Below are 25,416 nucleotides of genomic sequence, written 5' to 3' on the forward strand. Positions count from 1 at the left end.
TCTGCTTCTATCCCTGGTGTGGCTCCCAGGCCCAGGAGGCTCATCTTGACAAGCTCTTGGACCAACTGAGGCAGCAAAGCTATGAGAATAACCTGAAGTCACACCTGGAAAAGGCCAAGGATTTTCTGAAGAATATGAAATGCAGGTAGGCAGACCAGACTCTAGAAGAGGATGGCCTAGAATTCATATTTAAGGTCAGAGGCTGGCTGCCTAGGAGCCTAGCCTAAGGTTGCCTCCAGCTTTAGAGAACATTGTGGTGTTTGCAGCTCTGCCCTCGGTCAACACAAAAGTTTTCAAGGAGAATTTTGATCAGAAAAATTTGTGGAGGGATGTTTCTGGGTCATGTAGTTTAAAAGTCAAGAGCATGGGTCCTCCCTGCTTAAATTTTAAAACATAACATGCTTTGTTAAAGAAAAAAAAATTAACCAGTACAAACATATAGGAAATTCCCCTCATTTCTGCCCAACTCATCCATTTTGTGGACATAGACATTTATAAATATTGGTATATGTACACATGTAAAGTGTCTTTAAAATAAGAATCATTCTGTAACTTTGTTTCATTTTTAAATGACCATCCATTCGTTAATATGGATGCTTCATAATGATTTAACCATTCTCTAACTGATAAGCTTTTTAAGATTGGTGCCAGTTTCTCCATATTAAAGACAGTTCGCTGTGAACTATCTTGCATCTTTGTGCCCTTGTACAACTAATATTATAAGGGCTATTCACAGAAATGGGATTGCACTGCCAATTGATTGCAGTACTTAGATTCAGAAGTACATTTTAAGGCAAATAAATAACCCCCTGAACCTTGGTCTTCTTACCTCAGGGACAGATGAAATCTGGGGCCTTGGTTTTGGAGTGTTTGATGGGATGAGGTAGGTAAAGTTCTAGGACAGGCTTAGGACAGTAGACAGAAAGTGGGAACCTATGTTACCATACGCAAAGAACTCTCCCTGTAGGTGTTTTCTAAATGTTCTACAAAGAGTATGTACTCTTTGTATGATCAGAAAAATAGCAAAACAAAGCAAGGAGTGTTAGCATAAAAGGAAACCTCCACGGCAGCTCTGCACAGAACTCAAGGCCAGGTACTAGCCTACCTCCATGAGGTCCGAGGCGTGGCTTTTGGCTGGGGTCCCTCACACCCAGCTGCCCCTCCTATTGACAGTACTTTCATCTCCCTTCCTTCCAGGTATGAGGCTTTTCATGGCCTCCTGACGAAGGAAGTGATGGAGTACCCAGTGATCATACTGAAGGAACTCAACTCCTACAGCTCCCACCTCAGCCGACACTTCTGTGTTCGTGAAATCTTTGAACAGGTATGGAATGGGATATAAAAAAATCCCAGCTGCTCTCTGAGAAGCGAAGAGGAGAGGATGACTTCTCGTTCATATTTGCCTCAATAACACAGGCGAAGTTAGAGTCTATGCCAGGATATCAAGGAGTGAGAAACTAAAAGCATCTCCTGAAGAGACTATCTTTTTCTTAGACTCAAAGAGGTCAAAGGCTCAGAATCCAGGCCTCAAGTCTTGAATAGAATTATAATTAAAAGGCTGATTTTATAGGACTCCGAGTACTAGTCATCCAACTCACCATGCCTCATAACCATCCTAAAGTACAGCTCTGACCTACCCATTCTCCTGCTCAGAAAGCCTGCACCCAGTCTGCAGCCCCAACCAAACCCAGCCCACAGTCTCTGGATGACCGTGGAGGCCCCACATCTGACTCCCGCCCAACTCTCCCTGCTTCAGCGAACTCCTCACCCTTCGTTTATGTGCCGCTGCCCCCTGCCCTGCCCTCACCCTGTTCCTCTGCTGGGATTCTTCTGCCTCTACACACCCCAAACCCCCACAGACCTCCAGCCACCACCAGTGACAAGACCCCACCCACCCAATCTGGCCTTCTGTCCCCTTCTTTACCCCGCCACCTCTCCTCTCTGAATGTGCTTGTATGCTGGTTGTTGTCAGATGCAGGAGTGAAGGGCACCCTGCTGGAAGGTGTTTCCTGTGAGGCAGGTGTGGCCTCCTGTCTTTCATCCAGCTTTGATTGCCCTCCACACAGTGTCCTGCACATAATTCAGACACACCGAGTGCTTCCTGGTAAATGCAGGAACACCTGGAGTGCCCTGCTCTGACTCCCAGAGGTGGCTCTTCTCGCACACATGCATCCAGAGTTTTGCACGGCCAGGGCGGAAGGTACTTGTGGTGGACGCTGAACCAGGCTCGGGTTTCCAACAGATGTAGGGTTCCCGACTCCTCAGAGAAGCCTCCTCTCAGCAGAGATCCCTGTCCCAGTTGCTCGTAAACGCATTGTGCGGCACCTGGGTGGAAGTGAAGCTCAAGCTGTCCAGAGGTGGAGCTTTGAGATCAGTCTGGTTACCTGGGTTAAAATGGAGATGCCACTGTGGTGAGAGTAACACAGGAAGGACCTGGGTCCATAGGGTTTCAGGGGCTTGTCCAAGGTCACCCAGCTTGTGAGCTAGAGTTCCAGTCCACTGCTATCAGTGACACACTATTTCCACAACTTCACCCACAGCCAGTGAAACAGAATGTGTAGAGTGAAGAGGGGGCTCCCAGGTCACGTACATCATGATCGCCGTGTATGTTTACATCCAGCAACGGGTGCAGCAGATTCCTGCCCCTTGGATGCCTCTCTCCCTATATACTTTCTTGTTCTTTGCTCCAGATCACTACAAAAAATGTCAGAAAGAGGGTTTCTTCTGTGATTTTCATTGTATGATAAAAAAAAAAAAGCTTTGCTAATGTGCTTGGGATTAAGGAAAGCTGATCAGGAACACCCTGCTCACCCCTGTGAAATAAGTGGTCAGGGCCTGCATCAGATGTAGAAGGCAGGGAGGAGGGGGCTTTTCCTTAAAGAAAAGAGATGCCCTCAGAAGTGGCACATGAGGAAGGCAGCACTGCATATTCAGTGTCTGTGTTTTTGCCTCGTAGAACTTGGAGGGAGAAGTCGTTTTCCAGTGGAGGGAACCAGGTAACATTTTTACAATTCAAGTCTGAGTCTCCCCAACTTCACGCTTGTATATCTGGGGGCTAGGGAGGCCCAATCAGGCTGCACTGGCAACCTGTCTCTTCCTGTGCTTTGGGGCTGATCATCAACAGAACCACATGAAAAGCAATTCCAGAAGAGAATGAGAAGGCCGAGAGGAAAACGAAAGTCCAAAGCAAACACGCGCAAAGGTGACGAAAGCGACAGTAGGAGGACGAGTGCCCTCAAGCCAGCGGAAGAGATAGAAGAAGAAGAAGATCAAGAGGTCGAGTCCTCCACCATGCAAGAGGTGGCCCTGAGCCCACAGAAGTCCGTACTGAGTGAAGAGACGGAGGAGTCCAGGGAGGAATCGATTTCAGGACTGGAAGAAATACAGGTTGAAAGAGACAGCTCCTTGCGATCACCCCCAAACCAGGCCAGTGTGATGGTTCACGAAGAAGAAGAGGAGAAGAAGGAAAAGGTGGAGGAGGAGAGGGAGGAGGAGGAGGAAGAGGAGGAGGAGGAGGAGGAGGAGGAGGAGGAAAAGGAGGAAGAGGAGGAGGAGGAGCAGAGGAGCTCGTCTGTGGATGAGGTAGGCCAGCAAAGGCTCACTCTTGGGTTTGGAAAATGTGCTGTATTCACTGTCTGTGTCCCTAGCACAAGCCAGGGTCCCCAGTGGCGCAGTCTCCATTAGGCTCTGTCTAAAGAATAACAAACATATGTACACTTTTCATTGCTGTCAACAGAGATCCCGTTCTCATGTCCCGGCAATACTTTTTAAACTTCACCTTCCTGTCCTCACACCCCATCTTGCAACCTACTCTGTATTCCCCCCTTGACTCTTCCTCATCCCTCCCGGGTCCTCTCTCTTCTCCCAGCTCCTCTTTATTGTAGAGACCAACTTAGCTGCTCCATCCCTTCTCTCTTCCCATTCTCTGATTGTGTAAGAACAAAGATCCATATCCAAGTTGGCAGACAGCTCTCCTTAGAGTGCAGGGAAATGACTCTCATATGAATAAATCTCATCCTCAAAACACATTCAGACTCACAGAACAGTAAGTTGAATTCCATAATCATGAAATTGCAAAGACTCTTTTCCTATAGTGCTGTGGAAGAATTGGCATATGAGACCTCTGAACAGGGACCACAGGCAGGTAATAGCAAAGAGGGCTGGACACCAAGTATAAAATAGTGAAGTGGTGAAGACTACTGTCTTAGTCTGTTCAGGCTGCTGTAATGGAATACCATAGACTGGGTGGCTTATAAGCACCAGAGATGTATTTCTCACAGTTATGGAGGCTGGGAATTCAAGATCCAGGCACTGGCAGCTTCAGTGTCTGATGAGGGCCTACTTCTTGGCAATAAACAGCTCTTTTTTTTCCCTGTGTCCTTACATGGTGGAAGGGACAAGCTCTCTGATATTTCGTTTTTAAGGGCACTACCCCCATTCATGAGGGAGGGCTCTGCCTACTTGCCCTAATAACCTCCCAAAGTCCACCTCCAAATACCAGCACAATGGGGATGTGGATTTTGGAGAGACACCAACGTTCAGTCTATGGCGACCATGCAGCCATTATTCAGTTCCCGCCAATGATGCCATATGGGAATGTAGGCTCAGAATTGCCAGATTTTTTGATTTTTAAGAAAAATCAGAAATCCAGATTTTTAGGAGGCAATTCCCTATTTTAAAAGCATTATATGGGCAAAATATAACCATAGACAAGTTTCATCCCACAGGTTTACAACCTCTGATGTCAGAGGACCTATTACCAAGTCTGTTCAATGACGGGTCTTGTTTTCTGCTTAGGTCAAAGCCCAGGAGGAGAGTCTAGGGGAGATCTCCCAGGACGAGATGGAATTCTTCACAACCTCCAGTGGGAACACTTACTTTGTTTTCCTACCCCTGAAACAAGAAGAAAACAGCAAGACACCCCATGCCAACCTTTCTGCCATTCTCTTCAAGGACATTTCCAGTGCCAGGGTCTTAGAAGAAGTGATCATTCCATCCAGACTAGTTTTAGAGATTAAGAAACAGTGAGTGAAAATCCCTTTCATTCTCATTCAAGTTTTATTAACAAGGTGAAATATAATAATGAAAGGTTGGACTAGTTTCAGATGGAAAAGAAAGCAAATACCATATGCTAAAACATATATATGAAATCTAGAAAGACAGTACTGATGTACCTTTTTGCAGGGGGCAGCAAGCATTCTAACTTCTGAGTTAGTTTTGCTTGTTTGTGAATTTTATTTAAATGGAATCACACAGAGTGTATTATTTTATATCCAGGTTCTCCTGGTGAACATGTGTATATATTTCTGTTAGATATGTAACTAAGAGTGGGTTATTGGGAAATTGACTTATATGTGTGTCCATCTTGAGGAGATATGACCAAAAGATACTACCAAAGAGTTTTCAAAAGTGGTTTAACAGTTTGCAGCAATATTTGAGAATTCCAGTTGCTCCATATCCTCACTTGGTATTGTCAGTGGTTTTTATTTTAGCCATTCTGGTGTGTGCTTCATTGTGGTTTTAATTAGCATTTTCCTGATGAGTAACAATGTTGTGCACCTTGTTATATACTTATTGGCCATTTAATCATCTTTCTGTGAAATGCCTCATCAAATTCTTTGCCAATTTATTTTGTAGTAGATTACCTTTTTTCTTACTAATTTATGTGAGTTAGTTGTCTACGTTAGACTGGAGTTCTTTCGTTAGTTAAATATGTGGTGAATGTTCATACCCTCTCTGTGCTTGTCTTTTTTTTACTCTTGTAAAGATATCTTTTGGTGAAAATATATCTTTTTAGTAAGGTCTTAGTCATCAATTTTTCCACTAGGGTTAGTGTGATTTCTGCCTTCTCTAAGAAATCTTTGCTTGCCCCACGGTCGTGAAGATACTCTCCTGTGTTATCTAATGTAATAAACTTTCATAGTTATTTGTAAAATTCAACTGGAATTGATTTTTGCTTATGTGCATGGTAGGAATCAAACTCATTTCCATCCTGTATGAATAGCCAGCTAAGGCCAGGCGATTTGAGAAGACTCTCCTCTCTCCACCGCTTTGCTAGGCCTCCCCTGACTGATGGTGTGTGTGCCATGTACTCAGTCATGTCCAACTCTCTGCTGCCCCAGGGACAGTAGCCCACCAGGCTTCCCTGTCCCTGGAATTTTCCAGGCAAGAATATTTGCCTGGGAATAGGTTGCCATTTCCTACTCCAGAGGATCTTCCTGATGCAGGGACCCCGACTGATTACCATAGCTTTATACTAAGTCTTATTATCTGGTTGTGTAAATCTTCCAGACTTGATTTCTCCAGAATTGTCTTGACTATCCTTGGCCCTTTGTATTTCTGTATAAATTTGAAATCAACTCATTAGTTTCTGTAAGAAAACATCTGCTGAGCTTTTAATTGTTATTGTATTGAATCTATAGATACATTTGGAGAGAACCAACATCTTAATACATAGCCAAGAAAATCATGCTGCATTTCTAACAGGATGAAATGATCAACTGGCAAAAATATTTGCAGTTCACATCTCAGTCAAAGGACCTTGTGTTCCCAATAAATAAAGTGCTCCCAGAAATTAATAAGAAAAAGTACAACTACATACTAGAATGACGGGCAAAAGATATTAGTGGACGGTAGACAGGAAAAGACATTTAATAGTCTTGAACTCATAAAAAATATGCTCAATCTCAGTCATAATAAGACAAAATTGTCAGATTCAAGAGTTTGACAATACAATCTGAAGCTATGGAGAAATTGCTGTTCAGTCACGATATCGTGTCTGACTTTACAAACCCGTGGACAGCAGCATGCCAGGCTCCTCTGTCCTCCACTATCTCCCAGAATTTACTCAAATTCATATCCAGTGAGTCAATGATGCTATCTAACCATCTCAGCCTCTTCCTCCCCCTTCTTTTACCTTCAGTCTTTCCCAGCATCAGATCTTTTTGATGAGTCGCTATTTGCACCAGGGAGGCCAAAGTATTGGAGCTTCAGCTTCAGCATCAGTCCTTCCAATGAGTATTCAGGGTTGATTTCCTTTAAGATTGACTGGTTTGATCTCCTTGCTGTCCAAGGGACTCTTTAAGAGTCTTTTCCAGCACCATAATTTGAAAGCATCAATTCTTTAGCACTCAGCCTTGTTTATGGTCCAACTCACACCTGTACATGACTACTGGAAAAATCTCTGACTATACAGACCTTTGTCAGCCCAGTGATATCTCTGCTTTTTAATACACTGTCTGAGTTTGTCATAGATTTTCTTCCAAGGAGTAGGCATCTTTTATTTTCATTGCTGCAGTCACCGTCCATAGTGAGAAATGGAGAAATAGGAACTTTTATTCATTGTCTTGCAACAGAAGCAGGTTGGCCATATCTACCAGATCCACAAATGTATTTCAGGCTTTGATTCAACAATTCCCTTTCAGGGAATTTATCCTATAGAAATTATTCTACACTTAACATATGTATGAGGTTACACGTTTCAGTCTTCTTGATAAGAACAAATGAATGGAAACCATGCTATGTCCACCAGCCAGGGGATCTGGCTAAATGAATGATGGTCCACCCAGAAAAAGAAATACAATGTAGTGGGAAGTTAAATAAGAAATAAGGAGTGGAAGAGGGAAGCACTTTATATATCAACCTGGAGAGATCTCTCCCTGGTCACAGTTGCTGACCCTCACTGGTCTCTCCCTCAGGCTTCGAACTGGCTTTTTTGAGCACTTGGAGAAATGGTTTGACCAGTGTTCCATCAATGCTCGGGTCATCATGGCCAGCAAGATTGATGAGCTGGATTCAGAACTGGAGCTGTGTCTGCACCTGCACCAGCCAAGAGCCCAGCACATTGAGAAGGACATCCACAACGTCAGGGCAGGTACTATGGCTCTGCATTCATTAGGCAGCCCCGGTTTGCAACATACACTGCTTAGCACGTTGTCATCACACACTGGAAGATGTGTGTGAGGGTTCACACCACCCAGGCTGGCAGAGAAGGTTGTATCCAGAATCCTCATCTAAGATTTTTTAAAGGGGATGTTAGATGCTGAAATGAAGAGTATTGTCTTATTTTAGCTTTATGGGTCCCAGATACATTCTTGCACCTGTCATTCACACTTTCATGATGGATGCCCTAGAGGCAGGCCTGTAGGTCAGGAATCGGAGCTAATAGGCTCAACCTCTCTAGCTGTATGACTCTGAGAAGGTTACGTGACCTCTCTGATCCATTCCTAACCTCCTGAGGGCATTTTGGTGGTGGTAATTAACTCCCCTTGAAGTGGTACAGTGCGGAATCATGAATAACTGGTATAAGCCAGAGTCTCCAAAAGTGGTAGCCGTTATTTTCAGCTCATAATTTGTAATACCTAAAAAGACACGCCATTTCTAAGGCAGAAGCCTCCATTATTTGGGAGGAGGGCACTTTTATTTGAAAGCTTCAGTGGTGCCCATCAGGTTTTCACTTGAGTCATACTTTAAACTTCATCATAGATCCTGAGAGCTTCCTGTCACCTTAGGAGACCTGCTTGACTTTTTGGGACCTCGTTGTCCTCATCTGGGAAATGTGTGCATTAAATATAAATATAAACAAAGATGCTCCCTGAAGTCCAGTTTCCTTTCTCTTCCCTGGCTCCTGGCCCAATGCACAATGTGAAAATGGAGGCCAGAGAAGCGAAGCCCCAGAGTCCCACCATTTGTTTTTGGCAGAGCTGAGCCCACAGCACATCCTCCAATCTAGGCAGTAGGAGGTCAGATGAGGTAACCCAAGGCTCTCTGCTAGCTCTTAAGGCCTATGATGGAGCTCTTAAAGTCCGCCATGATTCAGGCTTATGGGAAATGAGTAACCACTGATATAAAGAGTCAGATGCCAACTGCCAAACTTTGTGTTGGTCTTTTGCTCCCAGACCCTCTCACCAAAATCCCTGCCCTCCCCAACATCCATCCCACCTGCTCCCAGGGTGGGAGATGCTCTCCTAGCTCCCAGGCCTTGTTCCCTTCTGCTACAGGCAGGGTATTTCCAGCACTCACAGCCAACTAGAGCCTCCTCTCCAATTAAGGACACTGGGACTGTCTCAGATTGGTTCCCCTGAGATCTGAGTCCACTCCCAGGCTGAGCCCTGGGGAGGGCAGTGGGGACTGGACCTTGGCCTAAAAAGTCCTTTCTCTGTAGCTAGCCTGGGAGAGGCAGGTCACTATCCAGGAGAACACTGTCCTGAGCTGACCCAGGGTCCCAGAGGACCTCAGCCCCCCCGCCCCTGTGTCCTCTTTCAGCTGAGCTCTTGCTTCATCAAGAACGGCTGGACAGCCACTGTGCAGGGGTGATGGAGACACTGAGGAAGGAGAGGATGATGTTCTGCCAGTTCCAAGAAGAGCAAAACTTGAAGAGCAAACACTTCCGCCGCAAGATTTCTGACATGGAGCACATCTTCTTGAACGCCACCAAGAGCCAGAAGTAAGGGTCTTGGGGGACTTAGTCATGGCCTGGCAGCCCTAGAACCCTGGCCAGATGCCTGTGCTCAGAGAAGCAGTCCTCCCATTCGCTGTGGACAGCAGAAGAGTCAGGGTTTCCAGAAGGATTTTCATCTCGTCATGAGAGTAGGAGTCCAGCTACAGTGATGCATCTGGCCAGGGGCTTGGTTCTGGGGGTGGGGGAGCAGCCAGAAAGAGAAAAGAGTGCAAAGGTCAAGAGTGCAGGGATGCAAATGATGTGCCCTGACAGGTCCACGGTGGGAAAGACCCAGGGAGATCAGAACGAGCTTCCTGCAGGAGGCCCTAGGGCATGGAGTGAAGGGAGGTGAGGAGGAGGCAAAAGTCTCCCACCAGAGAGGAGCACTGGCCCAGCTCCAGGTGGGGATGTGCTCAGGGTAGAACCAGGGTTTCCTGGAAGGCCATTCAGAGGTTTGGGTGAGGCCCCGGAAGGCCTCCATCTGGTCACAGGTGAGGAAACTTCAGAGGTGTCTGTACCGTGGTCAGGTACCCAAGAGGCAGCTGCTTAGGGTAGACTGGGATGTAAAGAGGAAACCTGCAGGCTGCTCTTTCCGGAAGTCCCAGGGCATAGGAACCACATTTCTGGGAGTTAAGAGAGGGTGGCGGTAAGGGGAGGACCTGAGGATTCTCTTAGCAATTTGGTGGCAGGAGCCAGACTGAAGAGAGGTGCCCTCTGACCCAGCTCACTGAGAGTCCCACACTGTGTCTGCACACACTGGCATTCTGAACTTCCTTCTAAGGCCTCTTTGTCTACCCAGTGAAGACAGGCATGGTTCTGGTGACCACACAGCTGGGCACAGTGCTCAAGTCATCTCCCAGGCTGCCCTCCCGTGCCCAGGTCACCACCCTGCCCTCCTCTGTCCCCCAGGCTGGTGACTCTCAGCAGCACTCTGCAGCGGGAGCTGCTCAGCTACGTCGACGTCATCCAGGTGTCGCTGCGCAGCTTCCGCCAGTACCTGGAAGAGAGCCTGGGCAAGCTGCGCTACACCAACATTGAGTTCATCAAGCACTGCAGGTGGGAGCCAGCATCCGGGCCCCCTGTGGGCCTCTGGGCTCTCTCTGTTGAGAGGCGGTCTTGTTTGCCTCTTCATTTTTCAATTATGACAAAATATCCATAACATAAATCTGTCCATTTTAACCATTGTGTGTGTAGTTCAGTGGCATTAAGTACGTTCACATTATTGTACAACCATCACCACCATTCCTCTCCAGAACATTTTCACCCTCACAACTGAAGCTCTAAACACTAACTGCCCGTTTAGCCTTTCTTCAGCCGCTGGGAACCACTATGCTATTAGTATTTTCGGTCTCTGTGAATTTGACTACTCCAGGGGCCTCATAGAAGTGAAATCACAGCACATTTGTTCTTTTGTGTGCTTGACTTTTTCACTTAACATAATGTCTTCAGTGCTTATCTGTGTGTCAGAATTTCATTCCTTCTTAAAGCTCAATAATATTCCATTGTGTATGATGTGTTTATCCATTCATCCCTTGATAGACATTTGGGTTGTTTCCCTGCTTGTGTCCTTGAACGTTTTCCATGATCTTGTACTTTTAATCTAAAGCCTTGTCTACCACAGTAGTGGGGATGGGTGGAATGGTTCAGGGCTGATCAATGGCTTTCATTTCTTCCAAATTATTTTCAGATTGTTTTCAGAGGGAGGCAACTTTTCTTCTGAAGAAATTGACTCACTGTGTCATCGACTAGAGAAGGAAGCTGCCCGGATAGAGTTTGTTGAAAATTTAATCATGATCAACATGGAAAAAATGGAGAGTGATTACCTGGACCAGGTGAGTAGGCCACACCCTAGCCAGACTCCTGTGACACCCGGTTACATAGTTGCCTTGCTCACTGCCTAATAGGCCAGTTAAGCCCCCTTTCCACCCATTAATTGGGCTTGTCCCCCTCTACTTCCTGCATGCTAATGCATGCTAAGTCACTTCAGTCGTGTCCGACTCTGTGCGATCCCAAAGACGGCAGCCCAGCAGTCTCCCCCGTCCCTGGGGTTCTCCAGGCAAGAACACTGGAGTGGGTTGCCATTTCCTTCTCCTCTACTTCCTAAACTCCCAAAATACCAAATTAAGCCCCACTCCTTTACTTTTTTCTCTTTCTTTAAGGCTAATGAGTTCATCAGCAAGTTTGAAAGTAAATTCCATAACCTGTCCGTGGACCTTATTTTCATAGAGAAAATCCAGCGCTTACTGACGAATCTGCAAGTAAACATCAAGTGCGAGGTAGGACAGATGCATTCTCCGTCTGCTGGATGTTTATCACACACCTGCACCCCAGGCACTGTCCCAGGTGCTGGGGATACAGCCGTGGTCTCTGCCCCCTGGGACTTGCACTCCGGCCAGGAAGTCAGAGGTTAAATCATAATAGCTTCTAACATGCACTGAGTTATCATGCAGCATGCATCTTAGTGGGCTTATTTTGATGAATTGTATGAGTCCTCACAAGAGCTGTTCTTAGCCCGTTTTAGAAATAAAGAAATTGAGGCAGAGAGTCATTAAGAACACAATGTTCCTAAATTGTGGGGCCAACATGTGAACCCATGTCTGTGACACCGGAAATTCAGGAAATGCCAGGCTATTTGGGCTACAGAAGACAAGAGGGCCGCATAAGGTGCGTGGGGACATAGAGGAGAGGATTTCATCTGGACTGGGGAAGTAGTGCTTCCCAAGGCTTGATGGAGGAGGAGGAGCCAGCCGAGCAGGACGGTGTGGAGCAGTGTCCTGGAGAGATCATCAAAAAATCCCTGGGGGAGTTGGAGCCAAGGAGAGAGAGAGAGCTCAAAGAAGAAAACGCTGGTGCAATGCGGTGCAATGCGGCCGACATCAGGGTCCCATGAGCTGGGCTCAGTGGCACTGGAGTGAGGGTCAGGCCAGTGGGGATAAGGGTGCTATTGATTACAATTTTTTAAGCTGCAGTAAAAACTTTTTTTAAGCTGAAAAGTTTCTTCAAAAACATCACTTTGATGACTTCTCTCTCCCAAATGTGTTGCCATTTTTATTTGACCATTCCTTTTTGGAGGAATTCTTAGTGGGTTTCACTTTACTGGAAGCCCTGATGATGTTCATAGGGTGCCTCCCAGAGCTAGAATTCCTGGGCTAGAGCAGGAGTATTTTAAGGCTCTTTGTGCTTTCCAGGTGGCTTGTACAGATACCCCCTCACCAACAGGGCCTGAGTGTGTCCTAACACCCTCAACCAGTACTGCAGATCACCAGTTTTATTTTTGAAACTTATTTATTTGGCAGAAAAAAAAAAATCTTTTAAATTTGCATTGGTCTAGTTTCTAATACAGCTTTGCATTTTCCCTCCGATTTCATTTTTCTCATATTTAATCCATCTCTCAGATAATGATTTGCTAAACTTTTTCTTGATCAAAATAAGTATTCTGGAAGTTAATCTATGAACCGCTGGTTTTTCTAGGTGGCAAAATCCAATTTGCAGACAGAGGGATTAAATTCTTCTCTAGAACAACTTCAAAGCAAGGTACAAATGTGCCGAAGCTCAAAAGGAAGTAAACAAGTAAGTGTTCAGTAGATGCTAAGCTGTGGATAGTAAAGATGCATGCTAGAATTGTTAACTGGAAATAAACTCACATCTGTGGTCTAGAATTCTCTACCACCAGCAGGGCCTCTGAGCCTTCCTACTTCACCTCTATTTTATTCAATGGAATTAAGGAAGAGAAGAGAAACCAGCCATTGCCCCTGGCCCCCAGCACCTCCCTGGCAAGCATGTTGAGGCCAGCAAGCATTGGGGCTTGAGTCTGGCCTCCCTCCCACTCTGATGTCACGAGGCCTCCCTCCTTATAATTAGAAAGCAGCCCTGGATGAGTAACAGAAGCAGGACTCTTCCCTCTGAACAACCATCTTTTGTTTGATTTTCCCTTTGTTTTGACCAGTGTGCATAAACTGATTACTTCCATTTTCTATGTATAAATGGTGAAAAGTCCAAATTGGAATGAAGTCTGAGAGAAGTGAGGTTCGAAGTGCCTACCAGGCCCTGATCAGCAAAGCAGGTCTCTGCATGTTTACATCGTTGACTTGCTTGTTCTCCTGCCTCTAGCGCCTGTCTCTGTCCCCTGTGACACCCCTGTGGCCAGCGTGTCCTGGCCACTCTGAGTACTTTTCTCCCCAGCCCAGCCAGGCACTTGTAAACCTGGTGTCCTGGCCAGAAGATCTTTTCTCTTTCGTTTCAGTAGCCGAGTTGAAGTTTTATCATCATTTGTTCTTGTTTAGTTGCTCAGTTTTGTACGACTCTTTTGCGACCTCATGGCCTCTGAGGCCATGGCTCCTTTGTCCATGGAATACTCCGGGCAAGAAAACTGGAGTGGGTTGCCCTGCCCTTCTCCAGGGGATCTTCCTGACCCAGGGATGAAACCCAGGTCTCCTGCACTGCAGGCAGATTCTATACCTATCCTCTGAGCCACCAAGGAAGTCAAGTAAATTTAAAACATTAGCTCAGAACAAACCCATAGAACCAGGAATAGAGCTCCTGATGCCCCATCGAGGAAGGACCTGCTGCCCCAGTAGAGTCACCCAAGAGAGCTGGCCCAGGACCCCTCATTCCTCCAGGGCCCTCCCTGCAAGAGGGGGCCCTCCCTGGATCCAAGAGGTGTCCTCACCAGCCAGCCAGTTCCCACAGTCCATATGAAGTCAGCCTGCCCACCTGCAGCCTGCTTCCTGTGGCTTTTTTCCTCCATGTTCTCACTAGGTAGTGAGCACAGAAGACCTCCTTGGCCTTATTCGAACTTGGAAAGAAAAACTGAGCCAAAGGATTGAGTATCTCAACTGCAAGCTGGACACGATATCCATGACTCATCTGGTCTTTCCCGTAAGGAATGGGATGGGGCAGCCACGGGGAAGAGTATCTGAGCTGTGGGGGCTGGGCTGGGCTCCCAGGTGTCCCACAGGGTTCAGCAGATCCCAGGGAGAGAAGACCTCCCAGGCCCCTGCTGGACATCAGGCCTGCAGGGATGCCTTAGAAAGGCCACAGACTGTGGAATCAGATCTGGGTTCACATCCCATATGGGCCAGTTCCATGCACTGGTCCCTTCGGAGATCCATCACCTCCTGGCAGCACCTCCCCACCTCATCAGGGCTCTCAGCTCGCAGGGAAGTCTCTCCCCTCAGCCTCTTCCTTCGCACCCGCTCCCATTAGCAGCCGCCAGCTTCTCCCCATCCCACTCCCACTACCCGTCCAAGCCCCCCATCTTTTGTGCATATGGCTGTCCTGATCCTCTCACTTCCCCCTGTGACCCATTCCCTGAGCTGCAGCTGGGCCTCTTGGAGAAGGCCAGTCTGCCCGTGGCCCTTTCCTGTCCTCAGGATAAGATCCAGATCCTCACCAGGCCTTCCTTGACCCCTTCATTTCTCTGGTCCCCCTAAGAGCTCACTTTCCCCCAGGCCCTCACTCAACCACTAGTTTGGGCCAGCATCTCCTGACCCCCGAGGCATGTGCTACTTCTGCATGAACCCATAGACCTTTCAGTGAGGTCCCCCTTTTAGGAGCTGTCTCCCCTAGACTGTGTGCCCCAAGAGGGCAGAGCCTGTCACCCTCACCCCACACTCACCCTCTCTCACCAAGCTTTCACCAGAGGTCTCAGCCAGCTTCCAGGAGGACCTGTCACAGAGCCAATGGCAGCATAAGTGGATGCCCTCAAGCTGTGCTCTGCCCACCCTCCGGCCCCGCCTCTCACTGCCGTGCTTTGAACCAGCCCTTCCTTCTGTGGGGAGGATCTTCCTGCTGTGCTGCCAGCACTAAGCTTTCATCACACCAACAGTACTGAGCCCCACGAGATGAAACTCGGGAGTCCTGCTGGAGTCCTTCCCTCCAGGGCTTACAGCGCAGCCAAGACACAGAATGAAACAGGGCATAGCTCAGCCAAGTGCTCATGGTGGGTCCCTCACTCACTGTTTCTCTAAGGTCCAACTCAAGGTGGAGGTGGCCACTCAATTATCCATGCACTCATTTGTTTACTTGTCCTTTGCTCAAAAACACCACCTGGGCACATTTGTGAGTAGCCCAGTTCATGACCCTCAGCCTCAGGGAAGATGCTGTAACTTTGTTTTCATTGCACTGGCCCCAGTTTGACCATTTATTTGTAGACGTCCATATTCAATGTCTTGTCTCTCTGACCAGACTATAAGCTCCATGAGGATAAGAGTCACATGTGGCCCCTTTACCCTGTGTCCCAGGCCCAGGGAGAGCCTTGCAGAAAGCAGGCACTCAAGAAATACTTTTGAAGGTCTCAGCATGTACACATGAATGAATGAATGAATGGCCCTCTAAGGTATATATGATCCCTGCTGCTTCACAGAAGGGTCAAGAGAGGCTGCCTGCCTCCCTGACACCCACAATCAGACCCTGCTCTTTGGCCTGCAGGACAACGTCTTGACTGACCTGGAGGTAGAGAGTGACATCTTGTTATCTTCAGAAGTCTATGAAGAAGAGGCTAAGGTAGACATGGTTACCCCTGAGTCCTTTGCCCAGCCAAGCCGCATGGGGAAGTCCATGATTGAAGACCCAGCCGTGGAGGTGGTCAAGAGGATCCTGCAGTGAGTGGCCCGGGTGTGAACAGTGGGGCCCAACCCTTCAGGGGGCAGTCCCCATGTGAGCCCACCCTAACAGCTGTGACCTTGTGCAGGGGGTTCCTTCTCCCCTCAGAGCCTCAGCTTCCTCCTCTGAAGTAGAGTTCACGATTGGGCAGACTCATGTGGCATCGTGGGCTAACCAGGATGGTGCCCAGTGCCTGGCCTGAGCCATCCTCTTGGTCACTGGGGAAAAGCTCACATCCTTTCCTTTGGTTTCAGGTTTCCTGACTCAAAGTCTTCAACCCATCAGTGCGACAAAGAACGGTCCCAGACAGGTAGGGGCAGACAGGCCTGTGGATTTAGGCGCTGACAGTGGGGTAGCTGGGGGTGCTACCTTGTCCCTCCTCACCTTGGATTCTCTGTTGTTCTCCTGGGTACCCATCACCCAAAGCCTTGAGGCGACTCCGGAACCGAGCAGAGCACTCCTTGAAGAAAGACTTGTCCATCGCCAGTGCCACCTCGGTAGCAAGGTAGAGAGGCTAGGCTGCCTGCAGTCTCCCCTTCTCAGACTCAACCCCGACCCCCAGATGGAGGCCAGAGGCTACCCTTTGCCAGCCCACGTCCTCAGAATGCGCCTCCTGTGCTCACAGACTCTCCAAATAGGGACCTTCCAAGTTGGGACCCCACAAGGGGCCAACTCCAAAGCCAGCTTTACACAGGTCTCTTCTCATCCTTGCCCAGTGGCTTGACTCTCACAGCCCTCCACCCTGAGAACCTGTCAGGGCATTGGGTGGTCATCCACAGTGACAGCTACCTCCCATACACACTGTGTCTGTCAGAGGATGTGACCTTGGAGGTGGCTTTCCTTGGATGACATCACAGAGTCTTGGGAGCCCTGGCTGTCTGCATCCGGGCCATGTGTTCTGCCCACTATGCCCTGTCAGGGTCGTTAGACTCATGGCTCAGTGAACGCGGGCCCTGGATGGCCCCTGACACCGATTTTATAGAAGGTGGAGGACAGAAGCCACATGGCTGACCTGACTTTCTGAGTCTTTGATGAGCCATTATTGACCCAGTTTACCTCTTGGTTTTGAAGAAGTGACACTGAAGAGATCCCTGCTTTGCATACATCCAGAAAGTCTTTTTGAACAGGCATGCCATCTGCAGTGTGGAAATAAACAAAGACCAACCAAATGGGAAGAGCAAAGACTATGCAGAGCTTGCTACAACCAGGGAATCAGCCACTATCACTTGCATTTTAGCACAGACACAAAGGCGGGCGAGGGAGTGGGAAAGGGGTGTAATGGAGAAAAGGGAGGGCTTCAGATGTGCCCTGTTGGTGGTGGTTGCCCTGGGAAGGCTGGAGGAGGTGGTGGTTGCCCTGGGAAGGCTGGAGGAGGCCCAAGTGCAGTGGGCATCTTGTGTGATTGGTTAGGGGTACATTTTTGACTTGTTCATCCTAAACTGGAAGCAGGGACAAAATCTAAGGGAGCTGTCAGGTACTGAGCAGGTCCTGGCCCTGTAGGGTTGATTGTTACAGGGTGTATTATTTGGCTTCCTGGATCGTTACTAAAGATAACAATTGTCTTCCTGCAAGTTGGACTTCCAGCAGGCCGGCTTCCTGAATTGTTTATTGTAGCTAAGGGCTTGGTGTCCTAGGCAGGTTGTTACCACTTATCAGCCAGGGCTCTCTCTATATATGTATACGGTATAGCCATTGTCCATTTGTATAATCAATCTCTCAGTGGTTACCAGTGAAATATACATGCTGCTAAGGCTGCCAGATGAAAATTCAGGATGTCCAGTTACATTTGAATTTCAGAAAAACAACATATAATATTTATTAATATGAGTATGTCCCATGTAATACATGGTGTGTATGCAAAATATTGCTTATTGCCTATATGAAATTCAAGTTTATTTAAAAATTTATATAATTGAAGTATAGTTGGTTTATAATGTGTTAAGAAATTTAAATTTAATATGTGCTTTTATTTGAAAATTTGGCATCCCTACCTGTGGCTCTCAATCTGTGTTTCTTTGGGTCCTCACCACAGGGAAGCAAGGATTCTACTTTCGGGGCTGGAGCCCCCCCGTCCCTCCCCCTCGGCCTTGTGTGGGTTTCAGCGGTTAGGGCTCCATCCCTACTATAAGGCTGTGTGCAGAGCTGTCGAGGGGTGGGGCAGCAGCTTGAAGGGCTGGGCTGCACAGGCAGTCCAGGTAGGGCTCCCACAGACTCAGTTCTGCTTGTGTCTGTCCCCAGCTTGCAGAGCACTAACCCACCTTTGCCCCACAGCATCATGCGGTACACCAAGCCCAACCGACTGGATAGAAAGTACCAGGTGCTCGGCGACAAGCCTCCCCCTCCAGCAGAGTAAGTGTCAATGCCATTTCCTTTAGCTCCATTTTAACCTGCCATCTTTGTCACTTGGCAGCTAAATCTGACTCAACTGAGGGGAAAATAAGCTGTAGAGGGACAGAGCAGGAGAGGTCTGCGGGGGGACTGGTAAGGGCCGAGGTCTGTTTGTCTCAGCCTATTTCACCTGAATTTATTGAGAGACATTTTCACCAAATTTAGGCATTCATCAAGAAGACATTCTTCTTTCCTTTGAACAATCTGTTTATTTCTGTTCAGTCACCGTTTGTTTATTCAAGGCCAGCTGCTCCATCTCTTGCAGCTTGGTCGTAGGGCAGCCAGTCAAGGAGCTTTCTAGACGTTGGGCCTGAAGCCCCAGAGTGGCCCACTTGGGAGCAGCTCCTGGCATTCCAGTTGCCCATCACCCACTTCCACCTGGCAGGGCTTCTTTGGATCCTGGAGGAAAAGCCAGCTATAGAATAACTACGAGTCCTACTAGGGACCTAGACATTTAGGGTTCAGCTCTCAGTGACATAAAGTCAGGAGGGTGGGAGAAAAATTAGAAATATTAATATAAAGGAGGCTAGAAGAATTGAGCCTGGAGAAGGGAATGGCAGCCCACTCCAATATTCTTGCCTGGGAAATCCCATGGACAGAGGTGCCTGGTGGGCTACAGTACATGAGCTCACAAAAGAGTCAGACATGACTCAGTGACTAAACAACAACAGAAGAGTTGAGATTTGATAAGAATTGACAAAGTGTGCGTGATGGCAAGATCTGGTCCAGTTTCCAGGGAAGTCATGAATCCTCAAAGCTAACAAATAGGGTTCAGTTCAGTTCAGTCGCTCAGTCGTGTCCGACTCTTTGCAACCCCATGAATCGCAGCACGCCAGGCCTCCCTGTCCATCACCAACTTCCGGAGTTCACTCAGACTCACGGCCATTGAGTCCGTGATGCCATCCAGCCATCTCATCCTCTGTCATCCCCTTCTCCTCCTGCCCCCAGTCCCTCCCAGCATCAGAGTCTTTTCCAGTGAGTCAACTCTTCACATGATGTGGCCAAAGTACTGGAGTTTCAGCTTTAGCATCATTCCTTCCAAAGAAATCCCAGGGCTTATCTCCTTCAGAATGGACTGGTTGGATCTCCTTGCAGTCCAAGGGACCCTCAAGAGTCTTCTCCAACACCACAGTTCAAAAGCATCAATTCTTCGGCACTCAGCCTTCTTAACAAATAGGGTTAGGATCTACTAATCACAAGAGAGTGCTATAGTTATTGAAACGTAAAATTTCTGTTGCCTTTCTTTTTGATTCTTGTTTATGAAACAAGTCTGGTCTCTTTAGAGTTGGCCTGATTATTTATATAAATGCAGCAAGAGTGGTAACTGACCACTAAAACTTTTATGTTTGCATTGCTGGAGCTTTTCATAAAGAATCTCAGATTAGACTCTTAAAAGCCTCTTGAGACTAGGAAGACAAGTCAGATTTCACCCACAGTACCTATAGATTTGGGTGAAATCCTCTCTTCTTAAGGTCCCCACAATACTGTAAGGTTTTTCCTTACCCACCTATGAAGCTGGGAACCCCATAAACCAGGTGCCAGGATGATTTTCCAAAGAGGGCTTAAAAGCATTGTCTCCATCAAGTCAACCTTAGTTTCTTTAAAATGTTTGATCATGTCTGATCTTATACATTGTTGTCCATATGACATTTCAGTCAAAGCCTCTTTTATCTATCTATCAGTGTTTCCGATTATTTCCCATTGCAAGGAGGACAACTTCTTGTTGAACTCACATAAATAATTATAAGAGTTTTTGAATTCTGGAGCGCATATGAGTGGGTGAAATGTCCAGCATGCTTCTCACCAGCCTCTTTTCCCCTTTAGCCTCAGGCAGTTGCTTTCAGGAGTCCCTCAGTCCCTTGAGAGCCTTTATAGGGTCAGGGGCCTAAACTTAGTTCAAGCAGCTGTAGGGAGTTGAGGGCTGGAGTGGGAAGGGAAAGGTCCGACAGGAAGGACAGAGAGATGGAGGAGGTAGCGGTTTAGAGGGGGACATATCAGAGGAAACCAGGCAACTGAAGGGAAGGCGGAAGGTGCCAAAATGGGGAAGAAGGAGCAGAGGTGTTGATAGGGGGTGGGGGGGTTGTGGGCAGGGAGGGAGAGGTCTTAGAGGAGCCAGTTTAGGGAGTTCTTGTTTACACAAGAAGCCAATAAAGTTCCAAATTATTCTTAGTAAAGCCATGCCGGGAGTATGAGTCATGCAACAGAAATTGGGAAAAGTATAGTGAACGCATATAGAAGAACCTGATGTTTGCTCAAAGGCAGTTTTTGTCAAAGTCAACAGAGAGCAAACTCTCTTTCTAGAAAGGGTTGGGAAAAGTAGTGGTGAAAGCCATGAAGTTATACCTTTGGTGCAGCTCCATGGGTCCCTCTCCCAAAGAAACCATCTCTCAGGAAGGAAACGTTTACATGAAGATGTACCATGCAATACTTTTTATCCTAGCTAAAAATGGGGGGAAACCCTAAAGTCCAAAAATAGGGGATTGTAAACATAGTACATACATACCCAATGGTGCTACACAGCCATTTAAAATGATAGCATAATGTAGGGGGAACACTTTAAAGGGTATGGAATGTAAAAAGCACATGAACCTAATTCCAAACCAATTTAAACATCAGCAGAAGGAAATATAGTACATGTTAGCATTAATTTTTCCATCTTGCTTTTCAGCTTATTTCTAGTTTTCTTTAATTATGATGAGTGAATTTGTAAATGAAAGATCACATCACGCACACAAACGCACACACGTTTTTTGGCCAAGAGGCATGCAGGATCTTAGTTCCCCAGCAGGGAACTGGACCTGTGCCCCCTGCAGTGGAAGAACGGGGTCTTAACCACTGGACCACCAGAGAAGTCCCTTTTTTAATTTGGTGGTGGTTTAGTCTCTAAGTTGTGTCTGACTCTTTGCAAGCCCATGGACTGTAGCCTGCCAGGCTCCTCTGTCCATGGGATTCTCCTCGCAAGAATACTGGAGTGGGTTGCCATTTCCTTCTCCATTTTTTTTTTTAATTTGAGGGAATTTAAATATATATATACATATATTTTAGAAACCGGTCAAAAATGATGTGTGTGTAAAACAGTCACTGCATCACTTTACAGAAATTTTGGGAAAATAGTTGTCCTCCAGGTTTGTGCAGTTCTAACACGTCAGTCCCTTATTTCACTCTTGGTATTGAGACAGTTGACCTTTCTGACAGGAATATTCGCTAGATCTGGGCAGATTTGTTGAGTCAAGCACCTGGTGTACGTAGTCAGCCTAAAGGCCAGATGTGTCAGAAAGAGGATGTTTGGTCCTACAGGCAGTCCTGCTCATTTGGTTCATATTTATAAGAAATCATTCTTTCTTCTCTCAACCAAGACAGAGACACTGATAGGTGCAGGCACTGGTCAGGGGATTCATGGTGAACGAAAACAGACACAGTGTGTGTCCTGGTGGACTTTACCAGCTGCTGGGAGAGACGGGGTTAATCAGTCAGCCAGTCACACATATCAATCCCCAGAGCCCCTTTGGGGAGGCTATAAACCTGACAGCTGCTCAGGGCATTGGAAGGAGGCAGTCAGGGATTACCACTGAGCCAGGGCCAGAGGAAAAGCAAATGTAACCAAGAGGAAAGTTATTTGTGTTCCCTGGAGAGGAATCAGTGTGAGCAGTGGCCCTGGGGCAAGAGTGAGTAATTCCAAGGAGTAATGAGGAACAAAAGAGAACAGAGACACTTGGAAGGGGCCAAACACAGCTTGGCACATGCAAGAGGCATTCAACTAGACAAATAGAAATACGAGGTGGGAGCATGCTTGGGCATCCCAAGCTGTCCAAGTCCAGTTCTGGCTGGGCTGCTGAGTACTTGGAATGTTGTGTCCGTTTGGTCTTGTCCACACCAATTAGTGTGATTAGACAAGCCTTCTCAGGGATCTGCCTCCTGTGTGTTGCAGGGATTTTAAAGGCATTGTCCTGAGCCTCCTCTGGGAGAGCAACGAGCACATGCTGGCGGTCGCCGAGGTGAGGACCCTGTCTGCCCTTCTGCCATCTGCTGGCCACATGCCCCTGGTGGGCTCTCCCCCCTGCCTTCTGCCAATAACTTTGGGTAAAGCTGAATAAAGGGGACTACCGCCCCCATGACCGCAGCTACCCAGCTTCTGTCACCTTGTGTGGTGTTTCTCATCATAGAATTAAAGCTCATCCATTACCCATTTATTCAGCCACCAAACATTTCTTGGGTCCTGTGTGTCAGATATTTAGCATACCCGATACCAGGAACAAGCCTGGTCTCTGCCCCTGAGTGGCCAGCAACCAGCAGAGAATGATGTGACGGCACCCCTGGGTGTGAGTCTTTGGAGCAGAGCTCTGGGTCATCTGTGTTAGCGGCCCAGCTTGGCACTCCATAGAAAGCTCTTCGTCTCATGGGTGGAAGACCCATCTTAGTTCTGAGGGATGCACAGAGTTTTACCATTGACTTGTGCCTCGCATAGCCCTAGGACACTAACAGTGGTGACGAGGACAGACAGGGAGAGGAGGAGAGACCCCGGTGTAGGGGACAGCAGTTGAGAAGACCAAGGGGTGAGGAGAGCACAGAGGAGGATGCCAGGATCTTGGGCCAGATTCCCCTGGAGAGGGGCCTGGCACCCACACCGTCAACCCTCTCCCGTAGGAGTTTTACCGCAAAGAGAAACGCACAGTCACCAGGCCCAACTGCATGTACGAAACCTTCGACCAGTGCGCAGAGAACATCTGCAAGAAGATCCTGGAGTACCGCAGCCAGACAGATGATTACTACAACTCCTGCCTCATAGGTAGGTGTGCCCAGTAGGCAGGTGGCAGGTGGGGCTACAGAAAGGTGGTGGCCACTCACAGCCTGAATGATGCCCTCCTGACCTGGAGGTCACATGGAGGCAGAAGAGAGACTCCCTGTGAAAAACTGACATCTTAGAATTAGGTAAAAACCTTGATAGATTTAACTGGGGAAAAAACAATGCCCTCCCCCCCAAAAGTCAATTTTTCTTGAGAAAAATGGTGATTTGTATCACTAAAAATGTTTCACCCTTCAAAAATTGTTTACAGCTTTATTGAGATATTCACTCAACAAAATAGGGAAGAAAGGGAGGGTGAGATGAACTGGGAGATTAGGATTGACATATATACACTACCATGTCAGAATCTGCCTGCAATGCAGGAGATGTGGGTTCAGTCCCTGGGTCAGGAAGATCCCCTGGAGGAAGAAATGACAACCCACTCCAGTATTCTTGCCTGGGAAATCCTGTGGACAGAGAAGCCTGCTACAATTCAGGCTACAATTTAAAGGGTCGCAAAGAATCAGACATGGCCAGGCAACTGAACACACACGCAAATGTAAGATACATAGCTAGTGGGAAGCTACTTTGCAGTTCAGTGGATTTTAATATATTCACAGTGTTATGCAACCATCGCCACTGTGAATTTCAGAACCTCTGTCCCTCAATCATGATCCTAGCCTTCAGCAACCACTAACCTGCTCTCTGTTCATCCAGTGTTAGTGTGTGTCATGTAGCCTTTTTATGGCTGAATCATATTCCATAGTGTGCATATACCATAGTTTGTTTATTTGTTCAGTGATAGGCATTTGGCTGTATCCACGGTTTGGCGGTTATGGATGGTGCTGCTCTAAACATTCATGTGCATGTTGTGTGTGGATGTAAGATTTCATCTCTCTTGGGTGTGAAACTAGAAGTGGAATTGCTGGGTCACACGGTACCTCTGTGTTTTATCGTTTGAAGAATCCTTCCACTGTGTCTACCGTGTGCCTGGGCTGTGATGAACTTGATAGACACAGCCTCCTAGAGAACAGGGACATGAAAACAGGCAGGCAGGATGTATCTTGCCATTTATGTTGATTATAACAAGATAAAAGGAGCTGTGAAAACACACCCATAGCTGCCCCTCTCCTTGCCCAGTTCTCCATGTCCACAGCCATATGTGTTTTTGCAGTCGTTGGAAGTCCTAATTATTTCTACTTGTAAGGCAGGGAACCTAAGGGTCCATTACAGGCCTGCTATGGGTTGAGGGGCAGCAGGGGTAGAAGAGGGAGAGGATTAGGGGATAGCCAGACCTGAGATCAAGACCCAGCACTGCCATTCCCCAGATGTATGACATTGACCAAGTCAACTCCCCTTGCCTGTAAATGGAGACAAGGATAACAACCACCATGCAAGGCTTTTTTGAGGACTAAGCCCCTCACAGCCTTGCCGTATACAGGGGAAATCAACAATGGCTCTCATTCCTGTAGTTGTAGAATGACTGGAATTGAAACCACAGGCAGCATTTGGTTTCTCTAGCTCAGAGCTTCCCCACTTGAACTCTGTGGGGTTCCATCCTATGTGATCTTCCTCAAAAGAAAGGTTCCATGGCCACATGGGTTTGGGAAATGCTGCAGATCATGTCCCTCCCAGGAAGGCTGACAGTTCACGTGAAATGAAGACTTCCATTTCCTACTGGGAGTCAAGTATCCTGAGCAACTCTCCCACGGAAAACATGTAAAAATCCTGGATATAACTCTTTTGTGATAAACTTTTGAACGCATGGATGAGCTAGCTATAGAGTAAGAAACACGTAAGGCCTCAAGATTAAGTGAGAACAGGAACACAGATGAAGTGAGCAGTAACTCTGGCTATTGCCTTGAGGGCTTGGCTGACTCTCAGGTCCACTTGAGCCTCTGTTTTCATGGCCTCCAGGTCACTGGGAACAGAGACCAAGCCCCAGATCACCCAAGGTGTGCAGCCTGAAAGGGCACAAGCCACAGAAACCTGGGACTCCACCGGGCTCCATCTGCAGAGTCAGGGGAACGAGACAGAAACCAAAACCTCCTCCCCCACTGACTAGAAGGAACGTGTCTTGTTATAAGCCATGGCACTGGACAAAGAAGAAAAACCCTAATGAGAATCTATAACTATAAGTCAGCCCTTTCGTGGTGTTTAAACTGAAGTTGCACTTAGATAAACCTGAATTCAACTTTGTGTT

General features: G+C 47.4%; 1 protein-coding gene across 1 annotated transcript in view; it reads left to right on the forward strand.

Annotated features, from left to right (window-relative positions):
• CCDC180 (coiled-coil domain containing 180) overlaps positions 1-25,416 on the forward strand; it is a 55,365-nt gene that overhangs the window by 22,785 nt on the left and 7,164 nt on the right. The window contains 18 exon segments of the mRNA XM_068974576.1: positions 30-145; positions 1,198-1,324; positions 2,957-2,996; positions 3,125-3,582; positions 4,798-5,024; positions 7,698-7,873; positions 9,265-9,445; positions 10,349-10,495; positions 11,127-11,271; positions 11,599-11,715; positions 12,911-13,009; positions 14,198-14,317; positions 15,869-16,041; positions 16,297-16,423; positions 16,426-16,547; positions 18,314-18,391; positions 22,359-22,425; positions 23,075-23,216. Coding sequence (XP_068830677.1) covers positions 30-145; positions 1,198-1,324; positions 2,957-2,996; positions 3,125-3,582; positions 4,798-5,024; positions 7,698-7,873; positions 9,265-9,445; positions 10,349-10,495; positions 11,127-11,271; positions 11,599-11,715; positions 12,911-13,009; positions 14,198-14,317; positions 15,869-16,041; positions 16,297-16,423; positions 16,426-16,547; positions 18,314-18,391; positions 22,359-22,425; positions 23,075-23,216 — 2,662 coding nt within the window.

Source organism: Capricornis sumatraensis, chromosome 6, assembly GCF_032405125.1.
Source record: "Capricornis sumatraensis isolate serow.1 chromosome 6, serow.2, whole genome shotgun sequence".
NCBI classification, from domain to species: Eukaryota; Metazoa; Chordata; class Mammalia; order Artiodactyla; family Bovidae; genus Capricornis; species Capricornis sumatraensis.